At 46.9% G+C, this 26,752-nt stretch overlaps 1 protein-coding gene across 3 annotated transcripts in view; it reads right to left on the bottom strand.

Moving 5' to 3' along the window:
• ARMH3 (armadillo like helical domain containing 3) overlaps positions 1-26,752 on the bottom strand; it is a 182,177-nt gene that overhangs the window by 138,028 nt on the left and 17,397 nt on the right. For all 3 annotated transcript variants that reach the window (XM_054035649.1, XM_054035647.1, XM_054035648.1), the window contains exons 2-11: positions 21,263-21,374; positions 20,681-20,737; positions 20,374-20,520; positions 19,297-19,404; positions 18,175-18,267; positions 17,347-17,421; positions 16,368-16,454; positions 4,730-4,786; positions 3,120-3,163; positions 445-505 (exon numbers count right to left, since the gene is read on the bottom strand). In XM_054035649.1, coding sequence (XP_053891624.1) covers positions 445-505; positions 3,120-3,163; positions 4,730-4,786; positions 16,368-16,454; positions 17,347-17,421; positions 18,175-18,267; positions 19,297-19,404; positions 20,374-20,520; positions 20,681-20,737; positions 21,263-21,364 — 831 coding nt within the window. In that variant the 5' untranslated portion in view covers positions 21,365-21,374. The remainder of the gene's footprint in view (positions 1-444; positions 506-3,119; positions 3,164-4,729; positions 4,787-16,367; positions 16,455-17,346; positions 17,422-18,174; positions 18,268-19,296; positions 19,405-20,373; positions 20,521-20,680; positions 20,738-21,262; positions 21,375-26,752) is intronic.

Raw genomic sequence — 26,752 nt, forward strand, 5'->3', positions numbered from 1 at the left:
GGATCTCTCAAGGGGCTCCCCATACAGCCACAGACAAAACACTGTAGGTTTAGGGCAATGCATTTCTCATCGCATTGTGCCAGCAACACTGCTCTGGGTCCGGCCGCTCCTGCAGACGAGCAGCGATTTATTTTTTTTATGACAACGGCTGTTTAAAAAAAAAGTCGTGCAGCTTTTAAAAATGAAGATAGAGAAGAAAATATTTCTGATTCTCAGCCAAAAAATACTTAGCTCCTTGCAAAGCACAGCAATATGATCTGTGGTGTCATTTGCACACACACACACACACACACACACACACACACACACACCCTGATCCAAAGCTCACTGAAGTCAATGGAAAGACTCCTGCTGAATTCAGTGGATTTTGGATCAAGGCCTCACATAGTCCCATACACTTTATTTATCTTTTAAGTACTCAAAAAATGCTCTTTCCTCACTCACCATATTGGTTAAGGCTGAGAAAAAGCCACTCTGGTGCTCCTCTTCCTTATCTTTGTACTGCCTGAACAAACAGGGAAACAGCAACAGAAAGTGGGGTGTTACACACGGAAACAGGGTTATTTTATCCACATCCCTATACAACAGACACGTCAGGTCAGGATAAGAGCTGGAGAGAGCGTCAACGTTCATGTTTACTTTTCAAGGAGCTTGTGAAGAGAGCTACGAAGGGAATTCAAATCTCTGTTATGGACAGCCCATGGATTAAGGCAGGGGAAGGAAACCTATGGCATGTGTGCCGAAGGCGGCACACAAGCTGATTTTCAGTGGCACTCACGCTGCCCGGATCCTGGCCACCGGTCCGGGGGGCTCTGCATTTTAATTTAATTTTAAATTAAGCTTCTTCAACATTTTTAAAACCTTATTTACTTTACATACAACAATCGTTTAAATTTAGTGCCTTGCATGGTATAGTTTAGTTCTATATTATAGACTTCTAGAAAGAGACCTTTTAAAAACGTTCAAATGTCTGACTGGCACGCGAAGCCTTACATTAGAGTGAATAAGTGAGAACTCGGCGCCCCACTTCTGAAAGGTGGCCGACCCCTGGATCAAGGTATGCAGTGGTGGGGTAGCCAGGTTGGTCCCAGGAGATTAGAGACACAAGGTGAGTGAGGAAGAAGCTCAAGGCAAGCTGGAAAGCTTGTCTCTCTCCCCCACAGAAGCCAGTCCAATCAAAGGTATTACCTTGGTCCCCGTCCCCCCCCTCGACTTCGGTAGTAGGGGACTGTCTGGGGGCTAACAGGAAAGGGGAGCATTGTGTTCTGAGGCAAAGGTCACACCACTGCTCAGCCAAGCCCCACCCAGTCTGGAGTGAGACGAGGGGGGAGCTAGGGCAATCTGAAAGGCATGCTCCCAAATAGCTGAGACTCTGACCTGCCAGGAAATACGGCTCATTAAAACCCTAACTCATAAAAGAAAACTGTTTTCAGTCATTTGTTTGGACTTCGATATTAATTTACTATTTCACAGGCCCCAGTGGGGTCTGAGACCATCTGAGCTTACAATTACTTACAATGCGACAAGCGAGGGCAACAAACCAACTGCTTTTGGGGAGGAAAAGCAGGCTACAGGGAACAGAGATTGCACAGCTTTTCCGGAAGGCGTGGGGGCATCACAGTACAGGGATATTTTTTATTTTTTGCTTCACTATATATAAATATAAATCTAATGACCATATTAAGGGATCTGTTGACTGACTTCTTGTGGATGTTGTCACAGAAGTAGGTTTTCAGCAGCATTTGCAACACAAAAAACAAAGCATTGGGCTGCTGCATGAGAACCTGAAAGTGAAACTATCTAATAAACGAACGCAAAAGTGACCACACACGTTCACTTGTCCAGATGAACGAAATACGAAAAGTAAACCGCCTACATGGTGAAAAGCAAACCAGATGATATGAACCGACAGCATTTCTTACACCGAGGGTGTTATTCGGTAAGAAAATCCAGAATCACTAACCCCAAGGGTTCAAAAAACCATGAGAGATTTTACAAACCGAGCATCTGGGGCTATTTTCTTGGCCTTTGGGCTGTACTCACTTCACCTTTTCTAATTTTCTCCACAACCACGAGGGCTAGAAAATTACTTTTCTGTGGTGTTGTTTTGTTTTGTTTGGGGTTTTTTTGGTAACAAAAGCCAAGATTCTCATGTGCTCTCCCAATTCCAGCAGCTGGGGCTTTAAGAAAAACACCAAATATCCCAAGATCCAAAATTAAATCATGAGAGTGGGCAACTCTGGAAATCGGTTTTCATTACGTGGCCTGACGGTTTCCAGCCCTGGGGCACACAGAGAAGCATTTAATCTGAGTGGTCTAACTTTCAAAGCTCACAGCTTCCGATGACTACAATGGGAGCTGCACGCGCTCAGTGCTTCTGAGCGTCCAGTCACTTCGATAGAGGTGCCGAATACTGGCCATTCCTTTTAACCTGACACTGTCTACTGAACTCTCCTGCAACTGGGCACAGCTTTGGTCTGCTCCAGAGACCAGAGCAACGGGGCCACCGCTCAGCTACACCTGCAGGGCAGGCAGGAGAGCAGCGGAGCACGCGACCAGTGCTCCAGCACAGTGAGCTATCAACGTCTGTTTAACGGGGTTAAGAGGACACTTCCCCAGGCGCAGATTATCCTCTCGCTTCCTACGGCTGGATTTCTGGCAGCTGGTCCTGGCCCCAGTCTGAGACCGGGTACTGGTTTAGATGGACCCTGGTCTGATCCACTCTGGCAATTCCTGCACTCCCAGATAGTTTTGTTTGTTTCCGATGGGCTGTCAATGATTTTTCTGGTACAGCGGCACTCAATGAATCATTCATTTTCAAGTCACAACGTGAGATTTTGCAGGTAACTCACAAAGACGGTGGTAGAAACATAGGCTGCAGAGCTGTCTGGTTTTCCCTAAGGCCAGGCCTCTCTTGAAGTGCATCTGCCAGATTCCTGCTGGCAACAGCAGCAGTAACAGCCGCAGAGGGTTGAGGGCACAAGGCAGTTCCGGCATCCCCACCCGCACCAGGAGCGCCGCGCAATGAGCGGCCGCCGTAACAGAAAATGCTGGTGGAAGGGGACAGCAACTCCCCACTGGGTTGAAAACCAAGGAGCTGTTTCCGAAGGCGGATTTACCTGTTGTACTCGGATAAGGCCTGGGCGATGACCAGTCCCATTCCCTGCAAGAATACAGAACAGCTTTACCCTGCAATCCCATACCACAGAGAACCAAATGATATTGACTGGATGAAGCTTCTCCCCCACCCACATCCCAGGGTGCGACACAATTTAGTGTGCTAAATAGGGAGTCAAAGAGTTAAAAAGCCAGGGCCCTAGCCAGGGGTCAGCATGGATTAACACTAACCAGGTCTGGGAAAGTTAAACAGAGATCTACTCCAAGGAGCTGCCAGCATGAAAGCGTGCTCATCCACCAACCTCAGTCCAGTGGAGAGAGTCTTAAAAGCCAGCCGGTGTCAGAGCAAAGATAGATGCTAAGCCCCAGCTCACAGTGAAAGCCTCAGATAGAGGCAGGCTTTAAAAATCTAACAGAGCCAGCTTAAAATCCATCGACCACCGTAGAGACTGACGGGATACAGTCATGGCAGTTCAGACTTATGAGCAGACAACAGCCCGGCACAGAAACAGGAAAGTCCAAATGAGCCTGGGTTCGCTTAAGGTTTCCTAATTCAATATTCCAGACATCATGACGGTTACAGTAACAGGTGGTAGGACAAACCATTGTACCAGACCTTCCGCACCTGCAAATGCAGCCTGAATTTGATATTTAAACTCAAGATACTTTAAAAAGCTTCCAAATCAACCACATAACCAGGAGGACAAAACATCATCTGTTAAAATTACATGAATCTGGGACAATTCTGAGTCTGTATGGGACACAAGAAACAGGAGCTCAAAATCATCTTAAATTACATGGCCGCTAACACTGAAAAACCCCTTCATCAGTAGATCTCAAAACCTAAATAAATCTCAGGGTAGCTCTGAGAATTATGTCTGAACTTCATTTTACAGCTGGAGAAACTGAGGCAGAGCTAGGTCAAATGACAGAGTGAGTCAGTGTCCACCAGAATAAGTTCTGGCTCCCAGTCACCTGCTCTTACCCCTAGACAACAAACCCTCCCTGCACACGATTCAGAAGGAAGCTTTAATATCGGATATCCACTCGGCAACATTAAGGAAAAGTAAGCGTCAATACAGAAGAACCAGGGGTTGTTCTCATTTCAGTCACACTCCCGTGCTGGCAGACAGTAAGCTAAGTTGACACGGGACGGAGGGGATACAAATGGTACGTTTGTCCTGCACCAGGCAGTAGTCTACACTCTGCACAGCTGATTCTATTACAGCGAGAAAGCACCTATGACTGCAAGAGCCACTTTGGGCAGCAAACCCCAAGGACACAGAGATGGCCGATTTTAGCGTGTTCCTTTCGACCCATCCAGGTCCTTATTCCAACGAAACACTGAATTGTTACTTGATCAGGAATCCATCTCTCTCCCCCACTCCTAGAAGTTGATTTAGTTGGGGTTGGTTTGAGCAGAGGGTTGGACGGACTAGATGACCTGAGGTTCTTCCAACCCGAATCTTCTATGATTTTAAGTCTCAAAAGTGCCACTAGCAGGGAGGCCAATCATGCGGATGCTCTCTGCTGTAGCACAATCCCGTCCCGGCTAGGTCAAGACACAAGGACACAGAGCCCACAAGAAGGTTCCAAGGAGCTGATTACTCACGTTGAGTGTGGCCTCGTCATCTACAATAGAGAGTTTCACAATGTAGGGATTCACCGACTGTTGAACGAGAGAAGAAAGGAAAGTTTGGTCTCTGGTTAAAAAAAGCCTACTGGCTAGTCAGCAAAGTTTCCACAGCTTCCCCTGGAGGTTTCTTCCCACTGCCCCCACCCACAATGCAACAGCAGCCATTGATTGCATTTAAACCACTGGGCTCTGGTTCCCCTCCGTCTGCTCAGCCTCCCAAGGAATCAATCGTCTTTCTGGCTTTACCCTCGGTGAGACGAGCCACCACTGGCTCAGCTACGCATCCAATATTATCTTTTATTACCAATTCTGATAGCTTGGTAAGCATCATGCAACCCTTCCATTACTGACACCTGGCACTATGCAGCAGGCCCAGGTAGTGGTGCAGGAGCTGAACATTACCACGGTCTGAGACTTGTGACTATGCCAATAACTGCTTGAGTGAAGCACCAGGGAAGGCCTGATAGTGTTAAGGACCCTTCTATCACAAACTGCCAGAACTAGAGCTCAATCCTTCCTAGTTCAGACTGCTGAAAGCTTGGGATCCAAGGAGCATACAAATCATCTGTACCAGATGACCGGAGGATGGCTAGCAGAATGCCAATTTTTTAAAAAGGCTCCAGAGGCGATCCTGGCAATTACAGGCCAGTAAGCCTGACTTCAGTACCAGGCAAATTGGCTGAAACTATAGATAAACACAATATGTTGGGGAAGAGTCAACATGGTTTTTGTAAAGGGAAATCATGCCTCACCAATCTACTAGAATTCTTAGATGGGGGTCAAACAAAAATGTGGACAAGGGGGATCCAGTGTGTGACGAACTGGGACTATTCTTACTGTGGTCTTTGAATGCTGACACGGGAGTGTGGCTAGGATAGTCTGCATTGGGGGATGGGAGACTGACCGATGGAGAATACCTGAGCATGTAACATGAGAACCCAGGAAGGGGTTAGAGGCCAGTGACACCTTTGCCCAGGAAACTGAACAAAGGCTGTGGGAGAGGTCGCTGAAGGCAGAGTTTCGGGAGCTGGCTGGGAGGGAGACGGGGCTCTGACCTCGCAAGGGGGCTGGGGCGCCCTGGGACCCCAAGATGGACCTGAGGGGGGTCCTGTTGTCTGTGCCTGCAAGACCTGTCTTGGACTGTATTCCTGTCGTCTAAATAAACCTTCTGCTTTACTGGCTGGCTGAGAGTCATGGTGAATCGCAGGACGCCGGGGTGCAGGGCCTTGTGTCCCCCCACACTCCGTGACACAGTGGATATAGCGTACTTCAACTTTCAGAAAACCTTTGCCAAGGTCCCTCACTAAAGGCTCTTAAGCAAAGTAAGGAGTCATGGGATAAGAGGAAAGATCCTCTCATGGATTGGTAACTGGTTAAAAGATAGAAAACTAAGGGCAGGAATAAATGGTCAGTTTTCGCAATACAAAGAGGTAAATAGTGGTGTCCCCCAAAGATCTGTACTGAGACCAGTGCTGTTCAACATATTCATAAGTGATCTGGAAAAAGGGGTAAACAGTGAGGGGGGCAAAGTTTGCAAATGATACAAAATTACTCCAGATAGTTAAGTCCAATGCAGACTGTGAAGAGTTACAAAGGAATCTCACAAAACTGGGTGACTGGACAACAAAATTGCAGATGAAATTCAATGAGGAAAAGTGCAAAGCAGTGCACTTTGAAAAACATAATCCCAACTATATATACACAAAATGATGGGGTCTAAACTAGCTGTTACCACTCAAGAAAGAGATATTGGAGTCATTGTGGGTAGTTCTCTGAAAACATCCACTCAATGTGCAGCGGGAGTCAAAAAAGCGACCAGAATGTTAGAAACCATTAGGAAAGGGATAGATCATAAAACAGAAAACAACACAATGCCACTGTATAAATCACTGGTACGCCAACATCTTGAATACTGCGTGCAGTTCTGGCAGCCCCTCTCAAAAAAGATATATTAGAAATGGAAAACGTACAGAGAAGGACAACAAAAATGATTAGGCGTATGGAACAGCTTCCATATGAGGAGAGATTTAAAAGATTGGGACTATTAAGTTTGGAAAAGAGACAACTGAGGGGGGATATGATAGTGGTCTATAAAATCATGAATGGTGTGGAGCAAGTGAATAGGGAAGTGTTATTTACCTCGTCACATAACACAAGAACCAGCGGTTACCCGAATAAATTAATAGGCAGCAGGTTTAAAACAAATACAAGGAAGTACTTCTACACATAATGCACAGTCAACCTGTGGAACTCCTTGCCAGGGGAGGTTGTGAAGGCCAAAAGTATAACTGGGTTCAGAAAAGAATTAGATAAGTTCCTGGAGGACAGGTCCATCAATGGCTATTAGCCAAGATAGTCAGGGATGCAACCCCATGTTCTGGGTGTCTCTAAGCCTCTGACTGTGAGAAACTGGGACTGCACAACAGGGGATGGATCACTCGATAACCACCCTGTTCTGTTCATTCCCTCTGAAGCACCTGGCTCTGGCTGCTGTCGGAAGACAGGATCCTGGGCTAGATGGACCTTTGGCCTGGCCCGGTCTGGCCGTTCTTATGTTCATCTGAACTCCCAGCTGAAGGAAATGTCCAGACTAAGCCCCTGTAGAGATGCCACTAATATTTTAAATAGCATTTTTCATTAGTAAAATACGTTTGTTTATTCCAAGTTGTTTACCCCTGTCGATGCAGAGACTAGCCAAGGCAATTTGGGACTGGCTCGAACAAACAAAAAAAGGGGCAGGGGAAGGTTATAAACACCCAGCAAAGATTCTTCAGCTGCAGCGTCGATTTATCAAACATTTAGTCACTGAGTTACCCAACTTTACAACTAGCTTGTCGGAGATGCGGTTCCTTGCTCAAGGTCACACAGTGAGTCAGGAACAGGGCAGGGCAGAGCCCAGCCCCATCCCAAATTTTCAGCTTCGTGACAATTACATTTCCTCTTCAAAAAGAAGAACAGGAGTACTTGTGGCACCTTAGAGACTAACAAATTTATTAGAGCATAAGCTTTCGTGGACTACAGCCCACTTCTTCGGATGCTGTAGTCCACGAAAGCTTATGCTCTAATAAATTTGTTAGTCTCTAAGGTGCCACAAGTACTCCTGTTCTTCTTTTTGCGGATACAGACTAACACGGCTGCTACTCTGAAACCTGTCATTTCCTCTTCAGTTACATTTAGGAGTTTAAACCCAGAGGAGATGGTATATCAGGACAGACCAATGGTTTGGGTAACCTGATATCCTGCCTCCAATAATGTCCAGTACTATATGTTTGATACAATGGCAGAAAACCCCCACAATGCACCTCACTGAGAAACACTACCTCCTGGGAAAAGAATGGGGAAGTTTCCTGCCCCCAGCTTATGCCTTGAGGCTGGAGAAAAGAGCCCTTTGAGTAACTGCATATGCCATTCTTCATATAAATATAATCTTCAAAAACTAAATAGAGTCTTTGCTTTGGTAATATCCTGCAGCAGTGAGTTCCACCAGTTGCTGATTATATGCAGCTGACAACCATTTCCTTTTACCTTTCTTGAGTGTGGTAAGTTCAAATGTTCTCTTGCTCTACTACTAGAAGGATGGGAAACAAGGAGTACAGTCTTCTCAATATCTAGTATCACTTTCTATACCTCTGTCACCTCTCTCCTTATTCACACCCTTCCAAACTAGAGAGACCAAATCATTTTAACTTCTCCTCACAAGGGAGCCCCTTCTCGTGTGTCTAATTAATTTTCACTACCCTTCTGTGAGCTTCTCCTCTTACTGGAATGCCTTTAACAAGAGGAGGTGATCACAGACGCGCACACACACCCTGTTGGTTTATAAAATGGCGTTATTCTCTATTCCCTCACTCTCGTTTGTGAGGGCTGTCACAGCACATTGAGAAGACTATTTCCCTGAGCTGTCCACAGTGAATTACAGACCTGTCCCCTACTCTGAGATGTTACAACTCATTCTGAACCCACCCATGTATCGGACTAATACCAGTTCTTCCTTTTTGTGTGCATTAGCTCGCACTATGATCTATCTGAATTGACATCGAGTTGCCCAGGTATCCATTTACATCAGGCCCTCCTGGCATTCCTCGCTCACCTCTCTCATCTCTCCCCACAGTTTCAGAGTGTCCTTTATTTTCTCCTGCAAGAGACTTTTGCTCAAGTTTTAGGAGAGTAAATAAATTGCACCTGCCATTTTCCTATCTCCCCCTGTGGGTCCCAGCCTTAGAAGCTATGTAGGAAGCATTCCTAGTAAGCTAGAAGTATTGAGAAGCCACTAGAACATCACTGGTGTAGTACCAGGAGGGCTGAGATAGATCTTCAGCCTCCAGCTGCCTCTCCTGAGAGAAACCAGAAAAATACCGTACTACCCCAGTGCTCCGGAGGAAGCTGATCTTGTCTACCCGCGACCTTCACCCAAGCAGCACTCACTCTATTCACCAGACTGGAGTTAGAGCCTCATTCCTGGAGATGATACACACTCAGGGGCATCTCTTATAAGCTACCAAAGGCAATTACTGATAAATCACAGAGAAGCAGAAACATGCACAGTCAGGGAACCTCACAAGGACAGCCCGGCTACGAGCTCAACGGAGCAGAACCCGCTCCATGAATGCCATGCAGCCAAGTGACCAAAGCCGTTCTGAATTCCTCCACAAATGTAGCTGAGCTACTTAATAAACCAACGGAAACCAGAAATTCTTCACTAAGAAAACAAAGGAGAAATACAGGCTAAATACACAATCTCAACAATATTAGTCAGTCATACAAATGCAATCCAGATAGGGTGACCAGATGTCCCGATTTTATAGGGACAGTCCCAATTTTTGGGTCTTTTTCTTATATAGGCTCCTATTACCTCCACCCCCTGTCCCGATTTTTCACATTTGCTGTCTGGTCATCCTAAATCCAGAGTCCATTCATTTATGCATTCGCTGCACAGTCGTGGTGGAATCACACAGCTGGACAGCCACCCCTGCAATTCACCCTCTCCCCGGCCAGAGGGTCTCGCTCCACAGCCAGGTCTTCTAAGCAGGGAACTTTGGCCCGAGTGATGAGTGGGGGCAGAGCCATTCATCTCCCTAATGGCACCAGGGGGCACAGTTTTAGAGCCTCTCTCCCTCACTGATGCACATCCACCAAGTAACTGCTTCCACAGGGCAACAGAGAAAGGAGGAACGAGGGGGAAAAGGAGTCACCCAGACTGCTAAGTGGAGCCTCCAAGCTCCTGGGTGCAAGCAGGGGAGTGGAGGGAGAAGGTGTGTGTGACCTGTTTAAATGGAGCCTTGGCATCCCCCATGCCACTCTTCAGTCAGTTAGGCCAACAACTGGGGTTTGGGGAGCCGGACTCCTCAACCACGCTGAAAGCTCAGCGGCAAAGCTGATAGAGAGACCAAAATAGCCCAGGACTGGAGGCCTGAGAGAGGAAAAAGCAGAACCAACTGACTTCTTTTAGGCTGGGGATTGTGTGAGAGTTTTGCTGTTAACAACCAAAGGAACAATACCAGCTAGTTAGACAAGCACAGGAACTGAAACAAACTGAGAAATAAACCCCCTTCAAATGTTTGACTCCCCTCAAAAACATTGACTCCCATGTCTTATAAGAAAATGTGAAGGGTAACTCATTTTTTCTAAACAGACCAATTTCAAATCATTCATATTTCTGATAGAGCTCCTTTCAAACAGCATGTCCTCCGACTTTCCTTTTCAAAAGATGTGAGAACAGGTTTGCTGCTCCCTCCTTGCTAAAGAGTCTTTTTCAAGGAGAGATTGATTAGTTGGAATCAGTGAAACTCACTAGACACAACAAAACGCTGCCATGCACAGAGCCCTGCACAGATACAAAATCTGTATCCACATCAGATCTGCTATCCACAAACATGGTCTGCAGATATCCGCAGATTCGCATCCATCTGCGATCCTCAAACACGGTCCACGGATATCTGCAGAGTTGCAAGGCTCTAGCCATGCAAACAGCAAACAATGCAATAGAGAAAAATATTTTAGCTACCATCTTTCAGTTCTCCTCATCTTAGGCAATGTCTGTAACTCTAGTAGGCACAACACTGCCAGGCAGAAATGCGATTTTTCAAGTCGATGTGGTTTTTTAAAGAGATATATCAACTTAAGTCACTGTTCCATCTGAATTTCGTTTTTTCATCTCCTACCCTCACAAGTAACACTTCAGGTGGCTAGAAATAGTACAGATTAGAGAAAAAACATTCTCCCTCTCTGCCCAAGTTTATTTTCTACATTTGACAGGCCTGTGTATAGCTAGTTTCATTACCTCCCTTGTGTAGTCAATTATTTAATTTCCCCTGTTCATGTGGGTCTTTCACAAAGCAAAGAGAGTGAAATATTTCCTCTGAAATAAGAATGATTATAAAACTACCAGGAGTGACAGAGGGACTTGGTCAGGTATCATAACCTGGAACTATTTTAAACTCTGTTTCTGATCATGACTGGATTTCAGATTGATGTTGTCCCTTTATAGTTCTGTATAAAGAACACACATCTCTTCGGTTCCTAGAACAGAAGCTAATCAGAGAACGGAGATATATAGTGCAGCTGCACTGGTTATGAAATCTTGGACAGGTATTCTCCATGGAGGTGTAAAGGGGACTAGAAAACAGAGCTCAGAAATCTGAAATAACATGTTCATTCAAACACACTGCTGCTTTCTTTAGAGAGACAGACACACACACACACACACACAAAATCATAGGCAACTAATCAATTCTCAGCCCAATTAGATTTCCATAAGCAACTGGAACAACAATTTGGCAACCTAGGAGAGACAAAATAAAAGGGAACGGAGAGTCAGTAATACAGTCAAAGTGAAAAGAGACAGACGGGAATGCAAAGGAAAATAAGCCATGGAACAATCTGACATGCTGACAGCCAAGCACCAAACAATCCAAACTCTAAAAACGCCCACGTAAAGCAAGGGAAAGATGGCTAGTCTCCCTCACAACCAGGAGAACTGCTGCATTGTTACAGGCAGAGCTGGTAACACAGAAGGCTCCTGACACTACCCACGAGACGACCCTGCTTTCAGTTGCTTTTAACTTTGCCAAACTCGGTTTGGGCTGAAATTTTCCTTGCCGGATGTCTGCCTCGAGCTGATTAAAAAGAGAATAAATGTCAGCAATTCATTAATTTTGGATGCCCAATTGGAGATGCCCAGGACCTGATTGTGCAGCGTACTTAGCATGGTGTGGCACTTTATAGCAGGGTTTTGGAGCGGAGCCCGGAGCAGCTCCGGAGCTGCAGGGTTTTGCCCAGAGCTGGAGCCCGGAGCAGCTCCGGAGCTGCAGGGTTTTGCCCAGAGCTGGAGCGGAGCCGGAGCACAGCTCCAAAGCCCTGCTTTATATGTTCACAGCCCCCACCGACTTCAGCTGCGGCTGTGAGTGCTCAGCACTTCTGCAAATCAGAGCTTTGGGGCTAAGTCAGGCACCCAGAAAACGAGGAACAAACGGTTAGTGACCACTTGTGAAAAGTCTGGTTTAAGAACAGCCCAGCACTCACAGGAACTCAGGGCCAGGGGCAGGGACAGAATCCAATTCTCCAGGGCAGCATTCGACTGCCTTCACCAGGAGACCATCTTTTCTCATCCTGCAACACACTGCCTCATTCACTGCCACTTTCCAGTTTTTCCAACAAACGAAGCAGGGGTCCTACAGACAACGGTCACCTCCACTACACAACCCTGATTCATGCCCAGAACGAGTCCATGGAAGAAAGAGGCGGGGTCCTATGGAAGAAATAGTATGTGATCATGTAACTAAAGACTGTACGATAATGTATACACAAGGGGGCTGAATTCAGATTGCACAGACAAACAAATTCTGTCATCTCCTAGCTTCTGAGTGCTTTGCAAGCAGCATATTATTCTTTTAATGAACAAAAGAACAGCCAGACTGGGTCCGGCCAAAGGTCAACCTAGCCCAGTATCCGGTCTACCGACAGCGGCCAGTGCCAGGTGCCCCAGAGGGAATGAACAGAACAGGGAATCATCCAGTGATCCATCCCCTGTCACCCATTCCCAGCTTCTGGCAAACAGAGACTAGGGCCACCATCCCTGCCCATCCTGGCTAATAGCCATTGATGGACCTGTCCTCCATGAACTTAGCTAGTTCTCTTTTGAACCCTGATATAGTCTTGGCCTTCACAACATCCTCTGGCAAGGAGTTCCCCAGGGTGAGTGTACGTTGTGTGAAGAAATACTTCCTTTTGTTTGTTTTAAACCTGCTGCCTATTAGTTTCATTGGGTGACCCCTAGTTCTTGTGTTAGGAGAAGGAGTAAACAACACTTCCTGATTTACTTTCTCCACACCAGTCATGATTTTATAGACCTCAATCATATCCCCCTTTAGTTGTCTCTTTTCCAAGCTGAAAAGTCCCAGTGTTATTAAACTCTCCTCATACAGAAGCTGTTCCATACCCCTCATCATTTTTGTTGCCCTTTTCTGAAGCTTTTCCAATTCCAATATACCTTTTTTTGAGATGGGGCAACCACATCAACACGCAATATTCGAGCTGTGGGCGTACCAGGGATTTATATGGAGGCAACATGTTTTTGTGTGCAATTTCCTATGGTTTTTAAAAAGCTGACTGAAAAAACAAATTCCATAACGCGGAACCACATAACCCCACATGGGTCAGAGCAGGAACACTGTCCTGTTCCATACAGGTTCTTAGCTCACCCTAATCTCTACAGTAACAGAGCACCTTCCAGCCATATCGCTTGATGTGCAGCTAACATCTGCCACCCATGGATGGTTCTCTCTCATTCTCTCCTGGGGGAAGAACTGTGTGTGCTGTGGAGTGCTTTGTTTCAGTGGGGTGGGGTGTTAATGTCCATGCTGCTCTGTGTTTACATTAGAGGAGGCAAGCTGAAGACATGCCCCCTGATCTGGAAGTGGAAGGTGGTGGGAGGTGGCTGGTCCTTAGTTCCTGGGAAATTTCATTCCATGGTCCTGGGCTGAGGCCCATGAAAACAACATCATCTTATGGTAAAAGGTTCCAGTCTGCCTGAGGAGCGGGGCTATGAACTATGGTCTTCAATGGGAGCATTAGGCTCTTTCAGACGTGCTAGGCCGGGGCATCCTGAGGTAAGGACCGAGATCTCAGCCTTGACTTTCTCTTCCATGGGAAGCCAGTGCAGAGAGCCGAGGAGAAGTCTGATGTGCTCACAATAGCCCACGTCACTGAGGAGATGCAGTGCAGCACCTGGGCATATAGGGTTCTACAGACCACAGAGCTGGAACTTGTTGGCTCACAGCACAGATGTCCAGCACTTGTGCTACATGAATAACTGGTAGTAGTAGTAGGCAGTTATCCTCTAGGTGGAGGAGTAGAGACATTTTGCCAGTGGGATTCCTAGCCACTTGCTAGATAGCAGAGGAGTGTTCAGACTCAGGAATCCATGCTTTAATTCCATGGACTAGATGCGTGTGTTCTGATGGCTATAGAACCTTTTGTCCTTGATTCCCCAACACCGGCTATCCCTGTCTGCCCCCACTGCTCCTATCCATCCATCCCCCGCCCTCAACTCCGGTCTCTGCCCGCCGCCCTGCTCCTCACCCATCTGCGCGTGAGTTAGGCTGCTCGGTCCTCCTCCTCCTCGCTCCCTGTTCTCAGTTCTGGTGACTAGCACAATAGTGACCCCTGGCAGCCCAGAGACTTAGCGCAGGACGAATCCTGCTCAGCCCCTGCATCCCTGGGCTGCATCACGCTCAGGTGCTCTGCGGGGATGGTCAGGAGCAGTGAGGGGTTGGAGCACGCTCAGTGCAGACAGAATCTTTGGAGACTTTAGCTGCCACTAACAAACCTCTGCTGAGAATGTGCAAATAGAGATTTTCAGAGGCTTATCAATTGGTCAGATGCAGGCAGAGCTTCATGGAGCTGGTGAAAGGCACCACAGCCAAATTTCAATTCCTGCTCTAAAGCACAGGGCCGCTTCTCAACAGAACAATGATGGGAACTGTTTTAAATGGGCAAAACAACCTAACGTCGTGTAGGAAATGGCTGAATCCTTAAAAAAAATCAATTCAGCCTGAGGCAGACACCCAGCCTGGAAACAGTTCAAGTTTATAACTGGCAAAGCTATAAACAACTGAAACCATGATCTGATAGACAGTGCTCAGCACCCTTGATTACAGGCATCACTATCTGCACCGCGTGGAACAAAGCCGATTCACGTTGCCATCTTTAAGTGATCAAGCTTTACTTCTGTGCTGCTGGGGTTGATGTTGCATTGTATTACACGGAATTTGAAGGCAAAACAGAGGACTAGCACAATTTGACACTTAATAAACACTGACTCATCAACCTTAGCGTCCCAGCCAAATTCTAACATGAGAAATTGCCTAAATCCCCCCCTGCATCTCATTTAGATACGTCGTTCTTCCTCTGCGTATGATTAGCCCCTAGCATATTGTGAACAGAACAGCAATATGAACAAACACGAGGAAACCTTAATATATATATCCTCTCTTCCTCAGTCAGGAATGAGGTCAGAGAGAAACATGTCTCATGATTAGTGCAAAACTTACGAGTCCAGAACTCATGTTTCCAAATTAAATTCAAAATCCCAACATTGAGGAAAACTCTTAAGACAGACAATTGTTATATCACGCCTCACGTAAAGAGAGACTGACATTTCACATGTATTTTAACATTTCTTTCCTTTTCTCTCTTAAGAATAAGATCAGCAGAAAAAAAAACTTTGTAGAAACACAAGCAGATTACTAAATACAACATCCCAGCTTGGAAAAGGAAAGGAGAATTATGTTTCTTGAGAAAGCAGCAATTAGAGAGACGCAGAGCCACATTTCTCATTCTCCTAAGGAGTTGTAGGCTGTGACATTTCAGCTCATCCTCTAGTCACATGACCGACATCTCCCCGGAGAGTTCTAAATTCTTTTGACTTGATAGTCAGCTCCAAATCACATGTCCGGGGTCTGAAACCCAAGGCAACTCTATAACAACTTACTTCTCTTTGGAGAAAATACATTTTACACACACGCGCTACACATTAATGATTCTTTCAAGAGGGCTTCTTGCAAATCAAAGTAAAGTATTTCCATAGATAAAGTGCAAATCCCCTGAACAGCTCTCCTTTGTACTTATAAATAACTGTTTGAACACCTGCACCTTTGAATAGACATGTACATGTAAAAGAAACATATATAACAGATACTGTCAAAATGGGATGGGGAAATTGCTGACATGTTCTCTGCCAATGAGCATGCAGATGTTGTGCCCAGTGTCTGTAATTGTCTGTTTTTACCTTGCTAAACGTTTCAATGCCTATTTCTAAAAATGATCTGGATGGCAGCACTGCAGCTCGTGCAGAACCTTACAACAGCAGGCCAGTGCGGACTCACGCAATAGAGAGCCCACCTGCTGATAGGAAACAGATTTTAGTCTCACAGCACCAAGGGCTGTTCTCTAAGCAGCGAATAAAAGGAGGGCTTAAGGAGGTCTCAAGCTGCCGGCGCAGTGGTTGGCCTTTCCAAGTGTATTTTAGCACTCACCAACGGCTCGCATCCCAAGGACAAACTGGCTGAAGAAAGACATCAGCGTAACGAAATGGCTCTCTGCATCCAACACCTACCTCATACTTTCTGTAGTTAACTAGCAAAGCAAGAAGGACAACAGCATCATAACCATGCTCCCTGCGACTAGGTGGGTTGGACAGAATCTGAAACGAGAAGCAGGAATGAATCATGTTACCCAGTAATTGACGATGAAACATAGCTAGTTTCCCAAAGAAGCAAGGCCAAGCAGAACAATATGTAACATATCAGCATATTATGGAGATATACCTATCTCATAGAACTGGAAGGGACCTCGAAAGGTCATCGAGTCCAGCCCCCTGCCTTCACTAGCAGGACCAAGTACTGATTTTTGCCCCAGATCCCTAAGTGGCCCTCTCAAGGATTGAACTTACAACCCTGGGTTTAGCAGGCCAATGCTCAAACCACTGAGCTATCCCTCCTCCTTATGTGCTAAGTGACGTATGAGTAGGGCCCTACCAAATTCACAGCCGTGAAAAAACGTCACAGATGATGAAATCTGGTCTCCCCTGTGAAATCTGGCTATTGTAGGGGGGTCCCAGTATTGCTACCCTTACTTCGGCACTGCCTTCAGAGTTTAGTGGCTGGAGAGTGGTGGCTGCTGGTCAAGCACCCAGCTCAGAAAGCAATGCCACCACCAGCATCAGTGCAGAAGTAAGAGTGGCATGGTATTATATTGCCACCCTTACATCTTCACTGCTGCTGGCGGGATGCTGCCTTCAGAGCTGGGTTCCTGGCCAGCAGCCGCCGCTCTCCAGCCACTCAGCTCTGAAGGCAGTGCCGAAGTAAGGGTAGCAATACCGTGACGCCCCTACAATAGCCTTGCAACCCCCTGCCTGATCCTCTTTTGGGTGAGGACCTGCATGGTTACAAAATCTACCGCCGAGCTAGGAGTAAGAGGTTGACATGTAACACCAGCAAGCTTCTGTTGTATTTAAACACCGAACAGTAAATGTACGGATGAAAGTTTGGCACTACGGGAAAAGACCTAACCAGCCAGAGATGAGAAACACTTACCTGTAAAATAGCTTCAAATATACTGTTAATCATCACATATTCCAGGATTGTGTTCTGGCTGATGTTGTCTGTCACCTGGAAGCAATCAAAGGCTTTTTAAAATGATGACAAACTCCATAATCTCTAATGTACTATAACTGCCTCCAGTGTGCACGGAAATAGGCACGTTCCCCTACTGAACAGCCGGGTAGGACTAGAGCAGAGCAGAGTGGGAATAGCGGTGCACGCTCACCCTCCTCCCAGCACCCCGACTCCTTTCCTGTGTGCCCCCCAATCCCTGCATCTGCCAGGAGCGTCTCAGACTCTGTGCAACGCAGGAAACTTCCACGCTGCTGTGTGCAACTCTCAGTCCCAGGGACAGACCAACTTCCTTATATACCCATCACACAACAACAGACAGAATAACACTCCCAGCCCCAGGCCCCTTGGCCCCAAAGGGTGGAAATGACTGAGCTGGCCCGGAATCATCCCAGTACCCGAAGAGCACATCTGTGCCTCAGGACAGGCCAGCCCTTCGCTAGCCAGCAGCCCTTCCAAACCCACGGGGCCGCCACCCGGGGCTCTTTAACGTAGCTGCTCTCCAAAGCAACAATTCTGGAAATGACACATGGCCATAAAGACACTGATCAACTGACACTGCAATGTCAGCGTGGGAAGTAAGATCATTCTGGAAGCAGCACTTCCAGCAACCGTACCCTGTACCACACTTTGTCCTCTGCACTCCCAGATCCCGCCCCCGTCCTCCTGCCCCAGGGGCACTCTGGTCAGTTCGCCGGCACTCCTGCCCTTCGAGGTTTCTAAGCAAAACGTCAGTTTTGTGTTATTTACCGTTACCAAGCAGAGAAGCAGCTTCAGACACAAACTCTTCAGGCTTTCGGAGCCTTCTGCACAAAGCAGCGAGTCCAAGCTCTCCATCAGATTCTGAGGAAGGACAGTCACAATCAGCCTTGGTGGCCTGAATCCATCCGGTTACGTATAGCACGCCAGTCTGGCTACCAAACGTGGACCACCACTAAAATCCCTCCCTCAGCCTTGTCAGGAGTCAGGGAGGAACTGGTACCAGCCACAATCTAGGTCACATGTGACATTAACTTGCTGGATCACGTTAGTCCTTATAGCACATTTGTCCAGTTATCCCTCCACCCCACTGGAGCGGTTCCACAGCGAACCATCAAATCTCATCATTCATAGAAGGGTTACTCCATAACTGTGACACAAAAAGCCTTATTAAACTGTCCCCTTCCATCACCCCCACGGCAGGAGGTGGCATTCAAAAGCAGCGTCTGTTCCAACAGCTCATCCCCTGAAGAGCCACCCCACCGTGTAACTGATTTACAGCTCAGATGCCAGCAGGGACAGAGGCATTCTGACCTCTGACTGCTATAAACCGGACATGGGTACGTGAGCAGCCTAGCGGCAGGACAGAGTTTGCCTGTGGATAGTTAACACTGCTCAAGCAACTACACTCACTGGTAAAAGATTCAAAGGTCAGATGCTGGCTGAGTTTACACTGTATAAGTTCCCACCTGCCCAGCTGTACTGAAGAAAATCGAAGCACCAAAAAGATTGCTACCTTCAGCAGCTGGACTTGATACTGGGGTAACTGGGTGGAATTTTCCAGCCTGTGTTATATAGCAGGTCAGACCAGATAATCTAACAGTCCCTTCTAGCCTTAAATTCTATTCATGACAATCTAGGAATCAACACCATGGAGTGAAAGGAAAGGCACAACCTCCCTCCATCATTACGTTAGATATGTAATGAATTACAAGCGCCCTTGTGCTGGGCCTTCGGCAGGCAGAATACACCAGGGCAGCTGCATTTAATAATTCACTGTAGTGTTCACACACGTGCATGCGCTTCTTCGTAACGGCAACCGTCTACAGAGGACATCCCTGTAGCATAGGGCTGGCGAGCAGAACGCGGCTCCTCTGATGCCAGAGCCCTTACCTTCATGCACAGCTCGGCTTTGTCAAAGCCCATGAGCATGTTGATGATGTCAAACCCAGAGGTGGATTTGTTCTTCTGATGGACGCCGCGAATCAACGCACATAACGTCTGTGAAGGAAAGAGGGAAGGAAGCAGCTGAGCACAGGACATCAGGCCACACCTCCGGCTCGCACAGCAAACCCCATTCCAAGCCCTGCTCCCGGGACTGACAAAGAACAGGTGCTTCAAGGGCCACCATCAATTTAGGTCCCATTCCTGTCTGAACTCTTCCCTTCCCGCTGTTCTCTGTAACTCCTCAGGTTCGGAGAACTCGGAGATTAGAGAAAATACATATTTTCCAGTGTGTTCAGTGTGCACATTTGACACCACCAGGCAGACAGCCATTCTCGCTGCTTTGCCTGTACAGTCAGACAGTTTCCTCGGGTGCCCCGCCCAGCAACAAGGGAGAGAGACATTTACAGACTAGAGAAGTGTGACTGCCAAGGCCCAGAAGGGGACACTGAGGCTGGGGCAGCACCTGACACGCTGCTTAGCAATTGTTGATGTTCCTTTAAAAGAAAATATTTCTAAAGCATAAAGCAAAATTGTATCCATATCTTTAGGGACATTTGGAGCACTCTCATCAGACAAGCCGTCATTTAATAAGCCTGGTCTCTTGTACAGATTTCACTCCACCTTCTCCAGAACTTTATTTCATTTCCTCTGTCAGGAAACTCAATGAGGGGCAGGGAGCAGGTGGGGGGTAGAGAGAAAAACCGTCTCTTGGACTACCCTTCAGCTCCCAGCCAGATTCCCTGTTGCACGGAGTTCCTCGTCTTCCTCCCTTCCCACCCCATCCCGCTGCGTGTGGTCTTCCTCACAATTCCAGAATCCCAGAATTTGCATTTTAAAGGCAATTTACATTTCCCAAGGTAGACAGGATTTTGAATGTCTCTAACCTTCAAACAAATAAATAATAAAAGCTACCAGTGAGTGGCCACTGCCTCTCAGCCACACTAAAGAAACTAGCACAAGGTGCTTGACAGTATCAATAAACGGCCCCACTCACACGGGCTCCCTGGCCATCAGCTGTGGTACCTGTAACGCATTGACTACTCGGATTGGGTGCTCTTCTCCCAAGGCCTGGATGCAGTGTTGGAACAAACAGTTAATGTTATCTTTTATCTTCATTAACTCTTCTCCATCCAGAGACTCCAGCTTGCTTTCTAGATACTCCAGGTTCACCTGTCAGGTCAAGGAATGAAGGAAAAACCAATTAATGCATTTCACCCAGCTGCTGAAAGGAAGTGGAGACCCCCAGGTGGGCAAATCCCTGCCACATCCCAGGGCAAACAAGCAAAGGCGAATCAAAAGAGAAGAGGATGGCTTTCAACTCTTACGGTACCTTCATGAGGAAAAGCTCCTCCCAGAACCGAGGGCTGCATTTACTGGGGTCCTCCGTCTGAAAGAGAAAGGAGACCCCGTGAGAACAAACAGTACAGCTAGGAGAAAGGCTAAGCACACCGACAGAATATCAGCGTAAATAGTTCAGACTCTGGAAGACAAGGTTACTCACCTGTCACTGGAGTTCTCCAAGTACAATATATTGCCAACACAGATTCCCAAAAGCGAGATTTGCAGAAGCAATTCTCGCCTGAGAAGCTTTCGTTCTTGTCTCCCAGAAATATTCTCTCCCCCAAACCGAAAAGGAGAAGATTCCTCACAGGTCCTCACTATGGAGTCCCTTCCTCCTATTGCATTGGCTCCCCTGGCCCTTTCCTAACTTCATGGGCACCGCACTCTACATCCCCCGGGGAATGCCACTCAGTGAAACTGAAGGAGGCAGCAGAGGAAGGCACGTCATTGGAGACAGTTATGGGGCAGCCTGGCTTTGATAGACGCGCGCCCTGTCTCATGGAGAAGAATCCGACACATGGAGCTCTCTCAGCAAACCAAAGGGACAAAGGAAAAAAGGCCCAGTCCTTACCATGAAGATCTCATCGTACATTAGCACAACTTTCTCTTTCAATGGTTTCTTGGAGGCTGAAGATTTCCAGAGCAGTCCACCTTTCTTCTCTGCTTGGGCCATGGTGTACAGTCTAGGCGTGAGAACAGAGACCAAACTGCTGAGAACGCAGGAGGCGGCAGCATATGGCCACAGCACCTAGGAGCTGTAGTCACGGCCGGGACCCCACTGTGCTAGGTACTATCCAAACAAAGAGACGGTCCCTGCACGGATGTTTTTCCCAAAGTGTTCTGTCTGCCATAGCCCTGATATCTCTGTACCCTAGAGTAACATATTAACAGCCACTAACATGCAGGAAGTGGGGGGGCGTTAATTGCCACACCAGACACTGAATCAGACCAACGGTCCAGCTAGCCAGATCCTATTTCCGTTTCCAACACCAGATTGCTTCAGAGGAAGGTGCAACAAACCTTGCAGAATAGATATGGAATAGCCTGCTTATAGGGAAAGTTTCGTCCTAACCAGTCAGTCAGTGGTTGGTTTGTGGCCTGGGGCAGGAGAGCTTATGTCCCTTCCAACTTTTTGTTTGTTTTTTTTAAAGAAGTCCTTACTATAATCTTGCTAAACGCTTGGTCTCAGTGACATCTTGTGGCAATCAGTTCCACAGACTGTGCGAAAAGTAATTCCTTTTATCGGATTTAAACCTGCCTGCCTGCTTCAATATCCCTTTGTTCTTATGTTTGGAGAAGGAAAGCAAAGAAGTGCTGATCAACCTGCTCTACGGCATGTATTATTTTGTATTTCTTCCCTGGAAAAGTGGGTGGCAAACATTACAGTGCATTACGCCGCTGAGATCCTGACCAAAATCCAATGCAGAATGCTCGCCCACTTGTGCAAGAGCTGCAAAGATTTGCCCCCCCATATCAAATGCTAGTGTATTCAGGATTTTTCACTGGGTCACTGGGGCTTCACAGAAGCACACAGTTCTGCCCCAAGAGGCCCAATTACAGAATCAGGGCCTAAGTTTCTAATGAGCTGTTAGGAAAGAGACAGTGCTGTGAATGGAAATTCTCTCCTTGTACCCAGAAGCTAGGTAGGTTGCAAGATGCCTGACAACTGATGGTCACAAATACCTAGCAACATTAAGTATTAGAGTGGACCCTTTCTCAGAGCAAAAGGAATTTATTTTCCAAAATTATAACAGGATCTCTATAACCCAGGAACCGCTTGGCGCCAACTTGTGCCAACACAGTATTCTTGCCAGCAAGTTAAAGAAGTATGGATTGGATGAATGGACTATAAGGTGGATAGAAAACTGGCTAGATCGTCAGGCTCAACGGGTAGTGATCAACAGCTCCATGTCTAGTTGGCAGCCGGTATCAAGCAGAGTGCACCCTCAGCAAGTTCGCGGATGACACTAAACTGGGGGGAGAGGCAGATACACAGGAGGGTAGGGATAGGGTCCAGAGTGACCCAGACAAATTGGAGGATTGGGCCAAAAGAAATCTGATGAGGTTCAACAAGGACATGTGCAGACTCCTGCACTTAGGACGGAAGAATCCCATGCACTGCTACAGGCTGGGGACTGACTGGCTAAGTGGCAGTTCTGCAGAAAAGGACCTGGAGATTACAGTGGACGAGAAGCTGGATACAAGTCAACAGTGTGCCCTTGTTGCCAAGAAGGTATTGAGCTGCATTAGTAGGAGCACTGCCAGCAGATCGAGGGAAGTGATTATTCCCCTCTATTCGGCACTGGTGAGGCCACATCTGGAGTATTGCATCCAGTTTTGGGCCCCCCCACTATAGAAAGGATGTGGACAAATTGGAGAGAGTCCAGCGGAGGGCAACGAAAATTATTAGGGGGCTGGGGAAGATGACTTATGAGGAGAGGCTGAGGGAACTGGGCTTATTTAGTTGAGAAGAGAAGAGGAGGGATTTGATAGCAGCCTTCAACTACCTGAGAGGATGGAGCTTGGCTGTTCTCTGTGGTGGCAGACGACAGAACAAGCAGCAATGGTCTCAAGTTGAAGTGATGGAGGTCTAGGTTGGATATTAGGAAAAACTATTTCAGTAGGAGGGTGGTGAAGCACTGGAATGGGCTCCCTAGGGAGGTGGTGGAATCTCCTTCCTTAGAGGTTTTTAAGGCCCAGCTTGACAAAGCCCTGGCTGGGATGATTTAGTTGGGGATTGGTCCTGCTTTGAGCAGGGGGTTGGACTAGATACCTCCTGAGGTCCCTTCCAACCCTGATCTTCTATGATTCTATGGTAGAGGACACAGGGGGTGCATAGAGTTTCACAGGGATCCCCTCGGTCAGATGTATGCATATTAAGTTTATCAAAAGGTGGCACGTGATATCTCCATGAAGAGCCAATAGCCCACTGGTTGCATTATCACTGTGAAACGTGTGGCTGGATATCGTTTAAGGAATTGTGTATCCGTACTGAAAATTATGTTCTTAAGGTCTGAGAGTTAAGGAAGGTCACCAGACGGGGATAAATGCTTCTCTCTCTCACTCACTGGTCATGTGTGGTGTGTATCATCCACTCCACAATGGAGGCCTGTCTACAGTCTGAGTTGGATGCTAATCAAGAGATTGTGAAATGGACAAGAAAGAGGCACAGGGGAGATCCTGGTTAGCCATGAAGACAATGGAGTGGTGGAGTATATTTGGGGGAGAGGTACCCCCCGCATCTTTCCACTGAGGAGACCAGAGGACAGTGTCATGAATGGGAGATCACAGCCAAGCTTGGCTGTAATAAACTGGAAGGATCTGGGCTGAGCATTGCCATATAAGAGATGCTGTTTTTATTTTACATGTAACCATTTGTTTCCAATATTTCTACTTTTCATTTGAATCCCTACTCTATATTAAATAAGCTTTTGCTTGTTTTCACGATAAACATACCCAAGTGCTGTGTGGTAAGTGGCGCTGCGATCTCGGGTGTAACTAGTAAGGGGCGGGGGGGGGGGTTACTGTTCCTTGGCAAGCAGCAAATCTGAGAGTGTTCAGCAGACCAGGGGCTGGACATTCGGAGGTTGGGGCGTCCCTACTGCTAACCTGCAGAGGGACAGCAGAGCCTGGCAGGCTAAGAGGGGAGTGCTTGTGTTGACCGTGGCCAGTGGAGTCAGGGAGCTGACACACAGCAGGCACAGACCTCACGCTAAGGGCAGGGCGAAGCAAGATGCCTCACCCTCATGGGTATCCCCAGGAAACATCACAGTTTCTTACATTAATAATTTTCTATTTCATTGTTCTGGTTCTTCCTCACACCGATGATTTGCCCCTTATTCACTGTTGGTAGTCGTGTTGGGCCAGCTTGACTGTTGTATAAAGAAACAATTATTGCCCTGCTCTAGTGACGTGTGCCTGCGATTGTTAAACGTGTCACAAGGCCTGAGCGTTCGATCCCTGAACCTTCCGAGGTACTCACAGGCCTGCGTCTAATGTTGCAATCAATACAGTAATTTTGATGCTACACAGTATATGAGATTTATTCCAAATTACCTATTTACATCACTCCATAGGATAAACATTTCCCAAGCAAACACTAAAACGTTTTAGCAACCTCCTAACCTTCTCTACGCATCACACCGGCGCATGGAGGGAATGGAGCACCTCGCCTGACTCAAACCCCGCGCGGCCTCCTGAACTCTCTGCCACTCTCCCCATACCACCAAGGGGGGTTTTACAGAACTCCATTGCCTGCACAGGCAACACACCCGGCAGTACAGATTAGAGCGGAAGCAGCCTCCAGGAAAGGAAGGGCAGGCGCTTGCAGCAGCTAAGTCAGCAATGATAAATTATGCACACAGAGGTAAGTGCACTGCAGTACATTTCTGGTGCCCCTTGAGCTTCCCAAGTCTGCAGTCATGGAGACAGCTGTGGAATTCAGCTTCCAAAGCAGAATGCCTGGACTCCTCAAGAACATGAAAACAGCCAGTCTGGGTCAGACCAATGGTCCATCTAACCCAATGTCCTGTCTACTGAGAGTAGCCAATGCCAGGTGCCCCAGAGGGAATGAACAGAACAGGGAATCATCAAGTGATCCATCTCCTGTCGCCCATTCCCAGCTTCTGGCAAACAGAGGCTAGGGACACCATCCCTGCCCATCCTGGCTAATAGCCACCGATGGACCTGTCCTCCATGAATTTATCTAGTTCTTTTTTTAACTCTGGCCTTCACAACATCTTGGCCTTCACAACATCCTCTGGCAAGGAGTTCCACAGGTTGACTGTGCATTTTGTGAAAAAATACTTCCTTTTGTTTGTTTTAAACCTGCTGCCTATTAATTTCATTTGGTGGCCCCTAGTTTGTGTGTTATAAGGAGAAAATAACATTTCCTTATTTACTTTCTCCACACCAGTCACGATTTTATAGACCTCTACCATATCTCCCCTTAGTCGTCTCTTTTCCAAGACTCCTTCCACGGTATGTTCAAAGAGCAAGCTACCATTCTCTCAAAGAGCAGCTTTCAATGACTAATGGGTGTCCATTTCAGAACAGAGATTTGGATTTCATTTGCTACCGACACAGGGCTTGGAGTGCCTCACAGCACTGTGAATCATGTGATATGCACCCGAAGAAGTGGGCAGTAGCACACGAAAGCTTATGCGCCGATAAATTTGTTAGTCTCTAAGGTGCCACAAGTACTCTTGTTCTTTTCACAGTATTGTAATTACTGAACCACATCTTACAACTATTGGACCAGCACTTTTATAGCCTGGCAGGCCCTTCATCCAATTAAGATCTGAGGGAAGTTTAAGTAAAACAAACTAGAAAGAAAACATTGTTAAATCATCTTGATGGCTTCCCTCCTCGAGACTCTCCATTTCTTTTTAACTGTGTCATGGGAAATAAGATGTCTCCCCGATCAGGAAAAATAATTGGAAACAGAAAGGTTTCTATTAGCAAGCAAATCAAAACTGATGCCATTCGGAGCCTGGAGATACAGATCTTGCATGAGATTACCCAAAACAAGCTCTCCAACTGGAATCACAAGTTTCTGTATCCAAAACAGCACACAGCCCCAGTGCACAAACACATCTATCAGTGTGCTTCTAATTGGATTACAGCTAATGAATCTCAATGTCAATGCTAATAAACTCATTTGCAGTGCTCCTGGGTCTGTGTTCTTGCACCAAATTGGGGGGTAGGGGGAGGGGAATCAATACACTCCATGTGCATGATGCAGACCAAAGGAGCTGTGAGAGGTGCAATATGTTTTAGCACTTTTCTCGCACGTCTAGAAAGGCAGCAGATTCTAAACGCCAAGCGAACAAGTGCTTGCTGCCAGGCTAGCATCAGAAAGACGAGATCATGTAAAACTCCAAGTCTTTGTCAAGATAAGTACTGGGATTTGGCCTCTCTTAACCTAAGTGACAGGGAAAGCACACACAGAAGATTGCTAGAGGCAACAATAAAATAATGCCTTTGTTTAGAATTTGTTATTCCAGGGACTACAAATGAGCATGCGGAGGAACCAGAAGAGAAAAGTTCAACTCTCCTTTCA

Source organism: Malaclemys terrapin, chromosome 7 (genome assembly GCF_027887155.1).
Source record: "Malaclemys terrapin pileata isolate rMalTer1 chromosome 7, rMalTer1.hap1, whole genome shotgun sequence".
NCBI classification, from domain to species: Eukaryota; Metazoa; Chordata; order Testudines; family Emydidae; genus Malaclemys; species Malaclemys terrapin.